Source organism: Carassius carassius, chromosome 18, assembly GCF_963082965.1.
Source record: "Carassius carassius chromosome 18, fCarCar2.1, whole genome shotgun sequence".
Classification (NCBI taxonomy): Eukaryota; Metazoa; Chordata; class Actinopteri; order Cypriniformes; family Cyprinidae; genus Carassius; species Carassius carassius.
In genome coordinates, this window is record NC_081772.1 from 3,839,803 (window position 1) to 3,856,106 (window position 16,304).

The 16,304-nt window shown below is 35.8% G+C and overlaps 2 protein-coding genes across 3 annotated transcripts; one reads left to right on the forward strand and one right to left on the reverse strand.

The window, feature by feature from the left end:
- Positions 1-252: 252 nt before the first annotated feature.
- LOC132092147 (translation initiation factor eIF-2B subunit beta-like) lies at positions 253-6,072 on the forward strand. Its single transcript, XM_059498245.1, has 8 exons — positions 253-544; positions 1,560-1,680; positions 3,481-3,632; positions 3,714-3,877; positions 4,759-4,854; positions 5,018-5,155; positions 5,258-5,324; positions 5,886-6,072. Exons 1-8 carry the CDS (start codon positions 373-375, stop codon positions 6,041-6,043), a joined length of 1,068 nt encoding a protein of 355 aa, XP_059354228.1. The 5' UTR covers positions 253-372; the 3' UTR covers positions 6,044-6,072.
- Positions 6,073-6,152: 80 nt separating this feature from the next.
- LOC132092146 (zinc finger CCCH domain-containing protein 14-like) lies at positions 6,153-14,538 on the reverse strand. 2 transcript variants are annotated; one of them, XM_059498244.1, is made up of 17 exons: positions 14,378-14,538; positions 13,959-14,001; positions 12,520-12,634; positions 12,184-12,224; positions 11,590-11,749; positions 11,182-11,488; positions 10,923-11,092; positions 10,716-10,813; positions 9,209-9,337; positions 9,045-9,122; positions 8,489-8,648; positions 7,983-8,182; positions 7,585-7,726; positions 7,025-7,161; positions 6,867-6,943; positions 6,468-6,574; positions 6,153-6,374 (listed from the first exon to the last, which is right to left on the reverse strand). In XM_059498244.1, the coding sequence occupies exons 1-17, from the start codon at positions 14,411-14,413 to the stop codon at positions 6,371-6,373; spliced, it is 2,004 nt and encodes a 667-aa protein (XP_059354227.1). In that variant the 5' UTR covers positions 14,414-14,538; the 3' UTR covers positions 6,153-6,370. The 2 variants fall into 2 exon arrangements, with proteins under 2 accessions (XP_059354227.1, XP_059354226.1); XM_059498243.1 differs by having other exon boundaries at positions 11,182-11,491.
- Between the last annotated feature and the right edge of the window lie 1,766 nt (positions 14,539-16,304).

The following is a 16,304-nucleotide window of genomic DNA, read 5'->3' on the forward strand; positions in this document are numbered from 1 at the left end:
TCTGAAATATTAAAAAATCTTACCAATGATGAACTTCAGTATTATAACAATTATAAACCAGCATGTTTTATATAGCCATATATTAAAATGCTAAATAATATACAGTGCTTGAAACATTTTAATAGGCTACTTCGTGGGTTTTTACATGCAACAATTTGTTATGTATAATCTATTCATTAGCAATCCAGAAGATACTTGAGTGAGTGAAGGATGGACGGTTGGTGGGGCTGTTACAACACAGTCCTGATCGCCGTTAAATAGCAGAAGAAGAGCAGGATTCATGACCCGGAGGAGGTTTCTGTCCGGTTCAAGTGTTCAAGCTGTAACGGGAAATTCGTTCAGAATCGGCGCTTTACTGAGACATCTGTTAAAATGCCCGGCTCGGATAAAGAGACCGAGCTGTCCGAGCGAATCGAGTCGTTTCTGTCCGAGCTGAAGCGCTGCGGCAGTGGGGCAGGATCCCCCCGGGGCTCCGCGGAAACCGCCCGAGAAACGACCGCTTTACTCCGCAGAATCACCGCGCAGGCCCGCTGGAGCAACGCCGGTGAGTGAGAGCTCGAGATCGGATCAGAACCCGAGCGCTGTCCGCTGTTCTAAATCAGAACCCCAGCGCTGTTCCAGATGCTCATGCTTGTTTCGATGGAGACACGACTTCAGTTACGTCACTCTCTCTGTCTGTTTGTTTAGTGCTTCACGTGCCTGTGTGTATGGAATTATATTGCATTGGGAAGTGACAAATACAATTTGCAATTCCTTTTGAATAATGTCCGGGGTTTACAGCAGAGCTTCTCAGTCTTTCACATTTTATATTCCAAACATGATCATCCTTATGTGAGGGACCCCATGCTAACATTTAAAGTAAATAGTTCCAGCTTATACGGAGAAAAATAAATGTTATTAATATGGTCAAAATGTGATTCTATCGTTATGCTATTAATTTACATTTTTTTTCTACTTCCTGTAGTACTGTACTGTTATATTTAGTTTATTTGTTCATTTTGACTAAAATTTTATTTTGAATATTTACTGTAATATATCTTTTGTAACCATTCCATCATTTTAATAGTGTTAATCAAATATTTATTTCAAATTTTAAAAAAAATAATTTTAATTTAGATTTAAATGTAATATTTTAATTTTTTTATTAATGCCACTTTAATGTTCTAAATTTTATTTATATTAATCTAATTTTTTATTTTAATCTAAATGTTATTTTAAAACCATATTGTATTATTTTAATATAAACTTTTTAATTATTATTTTATTTCATTACTTAATGTACTCAATTTTAATCAAAATTTTCTTTGTGTGTGGTATATATATACACACTATATATATATATATATATATATATATATATATATATATATATATATATGTACACACACACACATACAAATAAATATAATATTTGAAACTTATTTTATTTTTCTAAACACTTTTTTCACTGACCCCCAGCACTTCCTGGCGACCCCATAGGGATACCCCAGTTTGACACCCTCTGGTTTACAGGATTTGATGGACTGGAGTGTGTGTGTTCTTATTTATTTTTTCTTCAGGTGATCTGATGGAAATCATACGGAAGGAGGGCAGGCGGATGACAGCAGGACAGCCGTCTGAGACCACCGTCGGTAACATGGTGCGCAGGGTGCTGAAGATCATTCGAGAAGAATATGCAAGGTGAGGCACTCAAGCTTGATCCAAATTGGCCCTTATAATTTCATTCCCTCTTCTCTTCCACTAATACATTAAACTTAAATGAGTAAATAAAAACTATTATACAAGTTGAAATTTGGTATGCATTAGTTTTGGCACACAGACTAACATGTTCTTTAAATATCACTCAGACAAAAGAAGAAACAAGCCGGCCAATCAGATTGCACCATTAAGAATAACGAAAGTGGCAGCCAATCAGATTCCACCATTATCACAGTGTGGTTGACAGATGAGGTCTATGAAATAATTTTGTCCACGAGAGAGAGCAACTTGATAAGATAAATCAATTTGAATGCCTGAATATTTCCTGATTTTCTTTTCAAAGTCATTATTATTTTTTTTTTTTAAAGAGTTTGTATTGCATCACATCTGCTGTGCGTTAACTAGGCTCACAAAACAATGTTTATGTTGGTTTACTATCCAGACTATCGCTTAAACCACTTACTACATCCATTTTTTTTTTTTTTTAGAAATAGTATTTCCAAGTTATAATTTCCATCATTATCTGATATGAGTAGCAATGGGTATTTTTTAACGTCTGAATAGCCAAACTTCTGTAATGATGACATTAAATCAAAACAACGGCGGCATATAAGCTACTTAATTGCTTATAAGATGTATGTTTTGGATATCCATCTTTCTTTCATTATTGGTCGAGTTTTGATGTCAGTGATATTTGCACTGATAAAGCGATCACTTGTAATCACTTCGCTCCATCAGATTCATGCGCGCAGAATATCGGAGCCGAAGCACAACTTGCGTAATGACTGAAACGATGTTCCTCCGCAAAATAACGTGCAGTTTCATGCTTCAACCCCTAGAGGGACAACTACACAATGTGGTTTTAAAACTGGCGAATATCAGCATACTGGTTTTGGATCATGATAGCAAGTAAATAATGACAGATTTTTCATTTTTAGATTTACTACCTGAATAATCTGGATATCATGTGTCTCCAGGGCCGGCTTTGCCGACAGGCGACACAGGCGACCGCCTGGGGCACCATCTGCTGGACGGGGCGCAAAATTGCAGAAAAAAAAAAAAAGTTAAATGTATCTATCGTATTATGAAAGCTGCGCACACGCTGTACACTTTTACTGTGCACTGCTTGTATTTGTCCATTTCTTTTGCTAGATTTACAATCCTAAAAAACTACTGAGTCACTCTGACAGGCTGCTTTCAAACTCAGCTGCTCAGCAACCGGGAGTGGCGCGAAAACATCTGACAGCTGGTTTTAGCCATAGACTGTATAAAAATATGGACGTAGTGTCCGTGACGTCACCCGTAGACTACTGAAGAGAGTTTTTGAAGCCTAAAGTGTGTAGAGTGGGCCGTCGCCATCTTGGCAGCGCGTCAACGCGCGACTCTCCCGGACAATCAAAAATGGGCAAAAAGGCGGGAGCTAGTTGCTGTAGCCACGCCCACCTAGCGTGTCGGCAGTGTCAGCAGCTATTTTTATACAGTCTATGGTCAGCAGCGGCAATCTCCCTGTCACTCAAGTGGCCACGCCCTTAATTATGCAGAACTTTAAGTCTTAATATAATTTAAACGGATGAGTTATAAAAAAATTCACCCCCCTCACAGTTGTCATGAAGGGCAAAATTAGCTATTTAAACCAAAATCATTTTGTGAACCAGGCTGTAAACATGTTTTTTCCTGCTGTAAAGTTGGGCATTTTAACATGGGGAGTCTATGGGACTGAGAGTACTCTCTCGTCCTTGGGCACCAAATAACCTAGAGGCGGCCCTGTGTGTCTCTCCTCAGGTCCAGAGGCAGCACTGAAGAAGCAGATCAACAGGAGTCTCTGCACAAGCTGCTGACATCTGGAGGATCCAGCGAGGACAACTTCAGACAGCACTTCCCTCATCTCAAAGCCAACATCATTGAAGCCATAAACGAACTGCTGACAGAACTGGGTGAGAATCCATCATCTGAATCATCAGAAGATTTTGCTTTTTAAATATTCTTTTTACGTTAAATATGCTTGTTATTTTTAGAGGGCACCACAGACAACATCTCTATGCAGGCACTGGAACACATCCACTCCAACGAGGTGATCATGACCATCGGCCGCTCCAGAACAGTGGAAGCTTTCCTGAAAGATGCAGCGCGGAAACGCAAATTTCATGTCATTGTTGCAGAGTGTGCGCCCTTTTGTCAAGTGAGCAAATATTTGCATCCATTGCATTTTACTAAAGCGGCTCTCAAACACTTCTCATCACTTGCAAAATAGTAGAAACCATAGCCAAGAATTAACAACAATGTCATGTTTAACCATATGATAACAAAGGCATGTTTACCCATTATATAATATTAAGCCTTAAATAATAATGCATTAATAATTACTTTATATAACGTTTTAACATGATTATAATTATTAATTATAAATACATAAGTTAATGATCAATTAATATGCATATGATTTATTAATTCAACAGTTTATTTAATAGATATTTGAAATGATACTTCAAAAAAATCATTATCATGAATACATAATTCGTTTTTACTATTTAATTTAATAAGTACTATATTGTTTGTATAATTATACTAAAGTTAAATGAAGCATTTTATTATTAATGCTTATTAATAAACACATTAGATTTTACGATTTATTTTTTATAAATATTTAAAAGATTAAATTATCTGAATAAAATAAAATATTACCTAAATAATTAAATATAATAATTAATTTAATATTATTAGGACTTTTTATATTAATGTTTTAAGTTTAACACCACATTGGTCTGTTTTTTAAGCAAGTGTATTTAGTGCTGTTGTAAAAGTTAAATGAAGCATTTTAATTTGATTAATGCTTATTAATATACTTTTACGGTTTAATTTTTATAAATATTTTAAATATTTAATTATATTATCTAAATTAATTTTATATTATTATTACTATTTTTATAAAGTTTTAATGTTTTAAGTTGAACTTCATTTTTTTTTTTTCAGCAAGTGTATTTAGTGCTATTGTAAACTGAGGTCCTTCGAGATAACTTGACTAAATTAAAACTCTTCTTTTTTTTTTTTTTTGTCCATCAGGGGCATGAAATGGCCACAAGTCTTTCCAAAGAGGACATCGAGACAACAGTCATCCCAGATGCAGCCATTTTCGCTGTAATGTCAAGAGTCAATAAGGTGAAACAAAGGATTGATGTGCAACTCCCCAATAGAATAATCCAGATAGATGAACTATCCAAAAATCACACAACTAGAAATATTTTGATTTCAAACATCATTTTTGTCAAACAAAGACTCAAGTTTCAAATGCCTGACTGAATCACTTGCATGTGTTGTTCAGGTGATCATTGGCACACAGACGGTTCTGGCTAACGGGGGTCTGCGGGCCGTTAACGGCACACACACACTGGCTCTGGCTGCCAAACATCATTCCACTCCCCTCATTGTCTGCGCTCCCATGTTCAAGCTCTCGCCGCAGGTATCTGACACCCCCATTACACGATTTAGTAAAATTGACATCAGTAGATAAGATCTTGTAAATACTGCTTTTGAGGTTTAACTTGCATCTTTGTTGTTGTAGTTTCCTAACGAGGAGGACATGTTTCATAAATTCGTTTCACCACATGAAGTGCTTCCCTTTACTGAAGGTAATGTCACTCAGCAACATTTTACCCCTATGAAGTAACTTTACACTTAAACAATTTAAGGGTACAGTTAGAAAACCCTTAATTGAAATTGTCAACAAAAAGTTGAGTGAAAAATAAAATAAAAAACCTTTAATGAAATGGTTGACCTGAAAATGAAAATTTCCTCACCCTGAGGTCATCCAAGATGTAGACGAGTTTGTTTCTTCATCAAAACAGATTTGGAGAAATTTAGCATTACATTACCTGCTCACCAATGGATCCTCTGCAGTAAATGGGTGCCGTCAGAATGAAAGTCCAAACCACTGATAAAAACAAAGTAATCCAAACCACTCCAGTCCATCAAATGTCATCTTGTAAAAAATGCTTGTTAAGTGGAAAGCACTGTTACAGATCATCTTAAAGATCAATGTTTCTTAGAAAACCTCCTCTTATAAAATTCTAATTGTGACAGCACCCATTCACTGCAGCGGATCCAAATCTGTTCTAAGGAAGAAACAAACTATGTTGTTCGTCTGTGTTGTTCTATGGACATTTGTCATGAAATTAGTTTTCTGCTTCCAGGTGAGATCTTGTCAAAGGTCAACGCTCACTGTCCGGTATTTGACTACGTTCCTCCAGAACTCATCACTCTGTTCATCTCAAACATCGGTGGAAACGCTCCGTCATACATCTACCGTTTGATGAGTGAACTTTACCACCCTGAAGATCATGAACTCTAGACTAGAAAATAAAGAATCTCTGACTCGCATGTTTGTCTCGCACTTTGGCTTTCAAAACTGAATTGAGTGAATATTTAAGATACTTATCCATATTTTCAGAGTAAAGACATTTGTGTGTGTGTGTATTGTCTACATTTAATACACCAAATATATTCTGCAAACAGCTTACAGAAACTTGCAATTTATAAAACTCAGAATTTGTTTTAAAAAGTAATCAAAAAAACTTAAGTAGAACAGAAATGATCCGAATGACGTCAGAAGAGACAAAGCTCCAGATGAACCACAGAAACGCTGCAGCTCAGTTGTGACCATTCACTTGAGTGTTTCTCAACTGCGGGCAAAGACAGACAATCACTGATTACAGAAGTTTGATTCACAGGTACATTCCAAGGCTTGGCTGCAGTCGTCTGTGAGTTTGTGATACCTGTTCTGTGTTTTGGTCCATTTCAGAGCACTTCTGGGCGGCACTGCCACAGCTGGATGGTAGAAAGTACAGCCCGCTCGCTTACACTGCGCCGCAAATCTACACGGCTGCAGAAAACAAAAACGAGGGACATGCATATGAACAAAAGTGTATTTAAGAACTGTTAAAAAAGTTCATGCATAAAAATATAGAAATTAGGTTCATAAAACCCAAAAATTGGAATAACATGCACAATACGGATAGTAGCATGAGGATTTTATGTTGACATACATCAGGTTTTTGATTTATTTGGGTTTTTATCTTACATGTTAAAGAAGTTGAAGTTTTTAAACTTAATAAACAATAAAAAACAAACACAAATAAATCCCTCAAAGTGAAACAGGCTGATGTAATTCTCACTTTAGGGTGGTAGAACGGACAGTCTGGCTTTTTACATTCTGGGAAGAAATGGCAAACGCTGCTGGCTGGAGCTGGTTCTGTAGGGTCAAAGGTCACAGGTCAAAAGTCAGCAGCCATTTATAAGACATTCCAATGTATTTAATCTTCGTCTTACACACCAGCTCTTGTAGGGTTGCTGTTGAGTCTGCGGCTGACGTGTGTGAATGGACAATCCACTTTGGTGCACTTGGAATCAAACTTACAGTTTGGATGAATGAACAGACACTTGTTGCCAAATTTACAGTTGGGAAATATTCTGCAACAGAACCAAAAACAACATATTTACATAATATGCATCACTATGTACAACTATGGATAGATATGTCTCTAATTATTAATTTATTATTAATTACTCATTTCCAGCACCACCGATAATATCAAGAGGAAAGAAAAACAAAGGTTATAAGTTAACGAAAAAGAAAATCAAAGAGTAAAATAATAATAAAACAGAGTACTCTGTTGTTAACTTGTTATAAATAAGTCATTGTAAATCACAAAAAGGGGAGAAACAAATAATCCCAAAATGAAAAAAAGAGATTAAAAGAAAAAGTAAAAAAAAAGGAAAATTGAATAATAAAAGTGTAAAGACTAGTTGGTTGAGTAGTCCTCCATGCTGTGTGTTAGGTGGGGTTTATAGTGGGAGTTTGTTCAGTCATGAGGGGTTAACATATGTTCTCACTTGCACTGTGTGTTGGGGTGATGGTACACACACTCGTCTCCACTCTTGCACGCAGGCCAAAACCTGCAGCGTTCTGGAAGTTTCTGTCGTTTAGTCTGAACTGGCTCTACATCCATGTCCTCCACCTCGTTTAACTCTCTATCTGCAGGAGAAAGACAGAGAATGAGGGCGAGCAGAGAACAAATATTGAGAGGAATGTTGACTACAGCTAGAACAAATGATAAGTCACATGACTACAATTACAAGACTGGACCGGGTTTAGTGCAAAATAAACTGGCATAACATCCATTAGAGCAGATTAATATTACATTTTATAGAAAATAACTGTATTGTTAAATTTATATATATATCGTGGTACAAGTTACAAGACTTCTAAAACATGAGTACACTCGTCTTACTGCCAGTGTTTAGAAAGTCAGTGCCGAGTCTGAGGTGGACGGCAGCTTTGGGTCCATTATTTTCGGGAAGGTCAGGGGTCGTATTAAACTCGTCCTCAGGTTCCATCTCCTGATCTGTGCGGTTTGCTAACGGACTGGGAACTCCATCTAATGTCACAATGAACTTTGGACTTGCTGCTTCCACGACCTCCGCTCTCTCTCTGCAGAGGAACAGAGTGAGACGCTGAAGACTGGAGTAATGATGCTGAAAACTCAGCTTTGCATCACAGGAATAAATTACATTTTAAAATATATTCAAACAGAACATGGTTATTTTAAATGGGAATAATATTTCACAATTTTACTGGTGTTATTGTATTTTTGATCAAATTAATGCAGCCTTGGTGAGCATAAGATTTCTTTAAAACATAAAAAAAATCTTACAAACCCCAAACTTTTGCATGGTAATGTGTATGCATAAAAATATGGAACTTGACATTGATTTGATTGAAACCTGTCTGTCATACCTGGCCTGCACCATTCGGGGTGCGATGGGTGTGTCTTCAGTTTGATTGACAGCGCTAAGCCTGCTCCTGACTGGTGGAGTCTGTTCAAGCTCCGGTTTCCTCATGACGAATGAACGTGTGTCCAAAGCGTTGAGTCTCGCCGCCTCTAAAACCTGCAGCTCTGAATTAAAAAAAACAATAATAATAATCCGATTAAGTACACTGCTGTTTTGATAAGCGTAATACGTTATTTTTCTAAGATTCTTTGATGAATTGATAGTTCAACAGAAAATTTAACATTATAAATGTCCTCGTTTAATAAAAGTATTCAATTATTTATTAAAAAAAAACTTTTGTACTGACCCCAATCCTTTTAATGATAGTGTATATTCTAATATATTCTAAACGGTCAGTTGCTTTACATGCTGATGGTCTCTTCTTGTCTATATTTGTGTGTTTAGTCAAAGGTCTGGCTACATGAGACTACTGAGCTTCACAGAATGTGACTGAACGACTTCCATAGTACAACTAAGATGGACTTTACGGTCAGAGGTCAAAGTTAGATCATATCACTCACGGTATTCACTGAGCTGCTCTCGAGTGTCCTCTTCTGGAAGCTCCAACTGCAGACGAGATGCTAAAGCTATGGATTGTGCTGCAAAACACAAAAGAAATCAATTTGTTGTTTGATTTCATGCCCCTTCTGTGAACACAAAATTTCTTTAAGCAACAGAAACTCACTATTGCGCAGCGTGTCCTGGGGCGTGAGAGCGTGCAGGTGCTCCTGGACCAATCGGATCGCAGCATTATTCATCTCGTCACTCACTGAACGTGTCCGTGGAGCTACAGGAACCATCTGCCGCTGGGGAACTGGACAAGAGGATACAGAACCAGGGTTATTATCATTAACAAAAATGGCAACTATTAAAAGTATTTCTGTTGAAATAAAGCTGATATAAAAGAAAACAGACGAAAATTAAACTGAAATAAGTTTAGGCTGAAGCAGTAAAATTACTAGCAGTAAATATATACAAATTAAAATGAAATTACACAAACAGTATTAAACTAATAATTACAAAAGCACAAAATTAATAATGAAAAAAAAAGCAAATTCGAAATATTAAGAAAAACACAATAGTATATAAACAATGCTAAAATAGCATTTTCACAGACAGATTAACGCTCACATGTCTATGGGTCACATTACAATTCAATATTTAATAACTACAGTGTCCCACACATGATATGCAGACAACAATATATGTACTGTAGCCACCAATTTGTACCCTTGTTTTAGATGAATCATGGATATGAATTAAGAATTAATTTCATACACTTTGGATGCAGCTTCTGTTGTTATGAAAAGTACTTTATAAATTAATAATCGAAATAAACTAAACTCGATTTTATTTTAGTATGACTGAGATACTATTAGTTTTTATTTAAATTTTGAATGTTTTTTAAGTTTAAAGTAGTGCTGTCAAACGATTAATCGCATCCTAAATAAATTTGTTTACATAATGTGTGTGTGTGATGTGTATATTTATTTTGTATATATATATATATATATATATATAAAAATACACACACACACGCATTATATATTTAAGAAAAATAGAGTTTATACTTTTACATTATTTATATAATATCAATTACATGAATATAAATGGAAATATTTTCAAGATACATGCTGTCTGTGTATTTTATTTATATACATAAATATACACAGTACACACACATATTATGTAAACAAAAACTTATTTTGGATGTGATTAATCATATGACAGCACTTGTTTAAAGTTTTAGTTTTGTTGTGTGTTTGTGTTTTTTATTAGTTTGTTTTATTTTATATATTTTTATATAGTTTTAATTATTTAAGTACATCAAGTTAAAAGATTAAAATAAACTATTAAATCAAAATGAACCAATCAAATTACTAAATTAAAATGAGAAATGTTGCCTTTGCAAGTACTAGTTTGTGTTTATTTTATTTCAAGTAACAATTTTTTAATAGTTTAAATTTCAGTTTTGGTTTTAGTTAACTCTAATAACCTGCGTTGTACTAATTCATTCTCTTAATTAAATCAAAAACGAATTATTACTCCATGGCCACAACTTACTAAAAAGAGGAAGCAAATTCTTCATTCATGGAAACAAATTCTTCCATGTCATGCGCGGGGCTCCGTAAATAACTACACGGTGTTAAACTAATTCTTATTAAGTATAATATTAAATGTACATGGTGAACCCGTGTATGTAGTGGTCCTGTTGATGGATTCCTGAGCTTCCGAGATCGCTTTGAGGATCAGATTTTTGTTGGCTTGTTTGGCTGGTGGGAGGAAAGGCCTGCGAAACACACACAAAACACCAAACTATTTCTGAGAGGAGTAAACAATCAATTATTAATAACCAGACTCTAAAAATATCTTTTCCACTATTTCACAGAGGAACGTACTTGCGCTCAGGTTTCAATGGCAGAGACACTTTGCTGGCAATACCGTAGTCCTCCTCATCTTCATCCTCCTCCTCCTCCTCCTCCTCATCACTCTCCTGTCCGCGTTCATGACATCTATGAACCCGAACCACTGAACTGGCTACGGGAGCCTTGCGTTTCCGGGACAATTCCTGCCAGAAGGGTTCATTCAATGAGGTGATGAGCTACAGCGCCAGCACAGGACTGAACTAATGCTTTCACTGCATCGAAATTCACTCACCCTGCTGCTCTCCGCTGAGCTCCTGTAGCCCCGGCCATGGCTGGAACCTGACCTTTCCTGACCTCTTGTGACGTCTGAGGACCTGTAAGCGTGCGCAGTCTGTCTTGAAGACTCCAGCGCTGGCCGAGCCCTGGCCGCAGTTGAACGGCTGTATAAAGCCTGAGAGGTCAAGCTCTGCTCCAGGGGGTCGTAGGCAATGAGATCATCATCCAGATCGGGCTTGATGTCAATCACAGCTTCTGCCGATGCCTCCATCAGCGGTATGACAGCAGATGTGAGTCTGGAGGGTCTTTCAGAAGAGCCTCTCCTTCTAGATAAAATAAAAACTGGTGAGCTTGTAGTAATTAGTATTCGCGATTAAGTCAAATTTTTGAGTGATTCGTGGATCCACTCATGGGAATAAAATACCTGGTGCTATTCTCATGGGCGGAGCTTGAGACACGCCCCTCCAGCTTATCAGAACGTGAGCTGGAAACGGCAAGAGCACGAGGCTCCGCCCCCCTCCTGTTGTTTTCTGCTGGGATGCTGGACTCCGAGTTTAGAACGGATGGACTGATCGATGTGGGCTCTGCAAAACAAATACAAACATTATTAAACTAACTTAACAACACTTTCAGTCAGCCTTGGCAACTAACCAAAATAAGTTTAGACACAAAGTTTACTGGTAAACTACAAAAACTAAAACGGATATAAAAACAAATTAAACATACAAACTAATAAAAACGACTAATGCACACAATAAAATGACTAAAAATTATAGAAATAACTGCCAATTCAAAATGATAATATTATATAAATATAATCTGAAAATAACACTCATACAGATGGTTTAACTTACATTTTTCAGTCAATAGGTCACAATATAATTCAAAGTTTAAATACTAGACCAAGTTATGTTATTATTAATTGTATTAATTGAAAAACAATTAAGTAAAACAATGTGCTATAGAATGCAAAGTCACATCACATGACTGTTAACATGATCTCCAATATGAAACATACCAGTTGCTACCGATCGTAGCTTTTCCAGAACACCATGTAACCTACAACACACACACAAACAGCATTAACGTCATTATTTATTACTTTCTCAGCAAAGTTTTCAACATTGATGATAATAATAAGAAACATTCCTTAAGCAGCATATCAGCTTATTAGAATAATTTCTGAAGGATCATGTGACACTGAAGACTGGAGTAAAGATGCTGAAAATTGAACTAATAAGTAATAGGCATAAATTAGGCTACATTCAAATTTGAATAATATTTCACAATATTACTGTTGGTGAGCAGAAGAGACTTAAAACATCACAATGTAAATAGGGAGATTTTCACCTACCAAACGGTGAACTTGATGGTATTGTTGCCTAGAAACAAGGACAGGTCGTCTGCCATCTGCTTCGGGTTCTTCTTATTGGCCACCATGACCATGATGTAATCCGGAAGCTCCTCATCTGGCAGAGGCACATGGTAACATATTCAATCTGATCCGAACAAGCTCAGTGAACCATCACATTAATGCAGAAATCGTAGCATAAGCTCCGGTGAGAAGTGATAAACATGGAGTGCAGAGAGAGCAAAATAAAACACTGGTCATGGATTAGAAGTAGAAAATGAGGATTTGTAAAGATAAACGCCAGGATTTCAATATAAACCAAGATGAGACTGGTTTTTCTTTGCTGTAAACAAAACCTGGTTCTCGCTAGACTAGCATTTTCTCACTGGAGCTTAGCCACTTGCATTATCCACTGAAACGCCACTCTCTGACGAACGTGCGTATGGCAGTTAGTGGAAGCTAGAGATTACGGTTTATTAAGTTTTAAATATGGATATTCTTCTTACACAAATGAATCAATTTGGTACAGGAGGAGCACTTTATGATGAATGGATGCACGTTATTGGATTTCTATTGGACTATTGAATCTCAACAGCCATTCACTGCCATTATAAAGCTTGGAAGAGCCGGGACATGATAAAAGGACTCCGAATGTATTTGTCTAAAAGAAGAAAGTCATATACACCTAGGATGGCTTGAAGGGGAGTAATTCATGGGCTAATTCTCATTTTTGAAAATCCATGAGTTGATCAACTACCATCTGGTGAAGCAAAAAGCTATGTGTTTTGTAAGAAACAAATCTATCAAACTTCAAACAGTTGCTTCTGGTTATAACAAGTCTTCTGTCCTTATTAATATTGGTTTCTCCAGCTTTCCAATTCATAAAACAGCTTTTCACAAGATGTTAAATAAAGTGTGTGAATTACTGGTGATATATTTATCAGCTGTTTGGACTCTAATTCTGACGGCACCCATTCACTGCAGAAGATCCATTGCGGAGTCTTAATATTTAAGACTACAGTTAACTTATGCACATTATTTTGCATTCTATATTTAATTCTACAATATACATCTTTTTTAATATTTTATTCTTATATTTTTATTGTTTACTTTTATTTCATTCGTTCATAGCTATATTTATGTATATTTTCATCTTTGTTGTTTCACAGTGTCTTATTGGATACAGCTGTGCTGCAAACACTTTGCAATACAAATATAAAGTTTCTATGAAGTCAGTCAAGATGCAAGAGTGAAACTATAATTGTTCATCAGCTATAAGAGTCACTGTGATCCCATTCTTTAAAACTTTCGCTGAATTATTGTTTTGCAGATCACAAGACTTTCCTTTTTTCTCCAGTAAGTGCACTACAAAAACTGATGAAAACACAATGCAGTTGATTTAAAAAAAAAAAAAATTATCCATATCTGTTTTGAGCTCTTACCCACATAAGCGCCGAGCTCCTGCAACTTTACTTTGATAGCAGTCTGAAAAAAACAAATGACATTAAATGAGAAAAAGACTAAACAAAAATGTATCTGCACTGATACATTAGTATTTAACATACAAACACTAACAACCACCTTTAACCTTTACAAAACAGTCTCGATGATGGGCCCAGATATAACACGGTAAATTATTTACATGCTAATCCCAACGTCCTTTAAACAACACTACGGTAGTTAGTGAAGATCGCTGATTTACAAATACACAACATAAAAAAACTATTTACTGCATTAAAAACACCTTAAACACATTTAATGAGACAAACGCAAAAAAAACAACGAGCAACAACAAACGCGTAGTAAGCATTCATTAGCGAGCATGCTAAACCGTGTCAAATACGCACTGTAAACATCTCACCCTTATTTTCTTGCTAATCTCAGTTCCGATCTCCATATTTGTTGCTTTGTTGTTTCCCCTCTGATACTAGATACTATTTAAATTAACAGGACACTGAGAAAAGAAGCAGGACAGTTTGCTGTTGCTAGGCCTCTCGTGCAGCGTCTCTATTCATACTGCGCATGCGCAGCCAATAGCGCTTAAGATAATTTTAATTAAAACAAATATATAAGAACAATACATTTTATTATGTTTTTAACATTATATTAAATTGTTTTTATTGATCGATGATGATGATAATAATAATGTATTATGTTATATTTATTTAGTATTTTCACTATATTATTTCACTATGTTCTTGATTTTTCTTATAGAAAATGTATGAAACGTAGATTTTTTTAAACAACATGGATACAAAGACTACAAGAACGTAGCACGTGTGTTTTAAACTAGGTTTATACAGATTGCATATACAGTGACCCTTAATATGAGTTATTTCTGTAGCCTGCGTAACTTTTATTTATTAATTTTATTATATTTATTTCCCCTTTATTTTCTGTTTTATTAATATAATATGTCGTTTTGTTTAATTTTATGTCATTTAATTAAAAAAAATTCACTTATTGACCTGAGATGGGTATAAACGGAGGTCGGAGCCAGCTCCAAATGGGTGGGACTTAAGCTCCAAGTGGGCTGTACAAACCTCCAGAGCCTTTTGATTGGTTTATTTAATGTCATGGGGTTAATGCACGCTGCGAACCTCCCCTCCCCCCCCCCCCACAAAAAAAAAGACGTCAACTTCCCAAGGCTTTTCAGCGTCAAGAAATAGTAGTTTGAAGGGGTAAGTTTAGACTTGTACAACGTATTACAAGTTGTGAAAAAGAGCAGTATCTTGGCGGTTGATGTTTTAGTCTTGACGTAGTTAAATCATGATTACAAGCTCATTGCATTCAAGTTTGAAAATGGGAGGACATTCATGTGCAATTTTTACCTTCAAAACTCATATTTACGATTATTCCGAGAGCACGTGAAGACAGCATTAGCAGCACAGATAAATTACATCTTTATTGTGTCTGTTACCCTTTTGTGCTAAATTATTTATGCAATACATATATAGGATTTACGCTGCAGATTACGGACACTGAAGACCATAAGCAGGAATTGTGACTAACGTTACGTAAAATATGTAGGCCTATGTATTATAACTGCACTGATATTTAAGCGATCAATAACTATTAATGGATTTAGTACGGTGTTCCATAAGAATGAGTCTTAGTTAAAACTCCTAACTGATAATGCTTGACTTTAACAAAGCTGGTCATTGTTTCAAAATCTGCTGTTATATTTTTAAAATGTTATCTATTTTTACGTGTAACGTAAATCCAAATAATGTAATGTCAATGTCAATGTCAATGTCAATGCAATTGAAACATTTTTCAATTTAATAATCATAACAGTGGATATATGTGGATAACTGCAGTGTCCACTATCATGCATTACATATCAACAGTATAAGGTGTAGAATTAATTTTGTAGTGTAGGAAACACAAACAAACAAAAACATTATGTGTAAACTTTGTGTTACAGAAAGTTCAAGTCTGGGTGGCCAAAAGTTACATTTCAGTGACCTGGTTACCGCCTCTCTCTGCAAACACAAAGGATCACTTTCCTGTAAACTTTTTTTTTGTTCTTTCTATGCATCAAGATGTGTAATTTATTTTTTCTGAAGATTTTTGACTAATGTGTTTGTGTGTGGGTCTTTGTGTGGAAAAATTATGTTCATACTTTAAAGGTGGACATTTGCAACAGCGCTTGTCCCTAAAATTGCTCCAGGGGTATGGTCAGAGACTGTCCTAAATGACAAATGATGGAATGTCCCTAACGTCTCACATAAATGTGTCACATTAAAGAAAAACATTAACATACAGTAAACATTTTATTGCTCTAA

Excerpts from the sequence above, each read along its gene's own strand:
- LOC132092147 (XM_059498245.1), top strand. The coding sequence starts at position 373 with ATGCCCGGCTCGGATAAAGAGACCGAGCTGTCCGAGCGAATCGAGTCG. Across the intron at positions 3,878-4,758 it reads AGTGTGCGCCCTTTTGTCAA|GGGCATGAAATGGCCACAAG; the intron begins GTGAGCAAATAT and ends TTTGTCCATCAG. Across the intron at positions 5,325-5,885 it reads AGTGCTTCCCTTTACTGAAG|GTGAGATCTTGTCAAAGGTC; the intron begins GTAATGTCACTC and ends TTCTGCTTCCAG.
- LOC132092146 (XM_059498243.1), bottom strand. The coding sequence starts at position 14,413 with ATGGAGATCGGAACTGAGATTAGCAAGAAAATAAGG. Across the intron at positions 8,649-9,044 it reads AGAGCAGCTCAGTGAATACC|AGCTGCAGGTTTTAGAGGCG; the intron begins GTGAGTGATATG and ends TTTTTAATTCAG. Across the intron at positions 6,575-6,866 it reads GTCCGTTCTACCACCCTAAA|CCGTGTAGATTTGCGGCGCA; the intron begins GTGAGAATTACA and ends TGTTTTCTGCAG.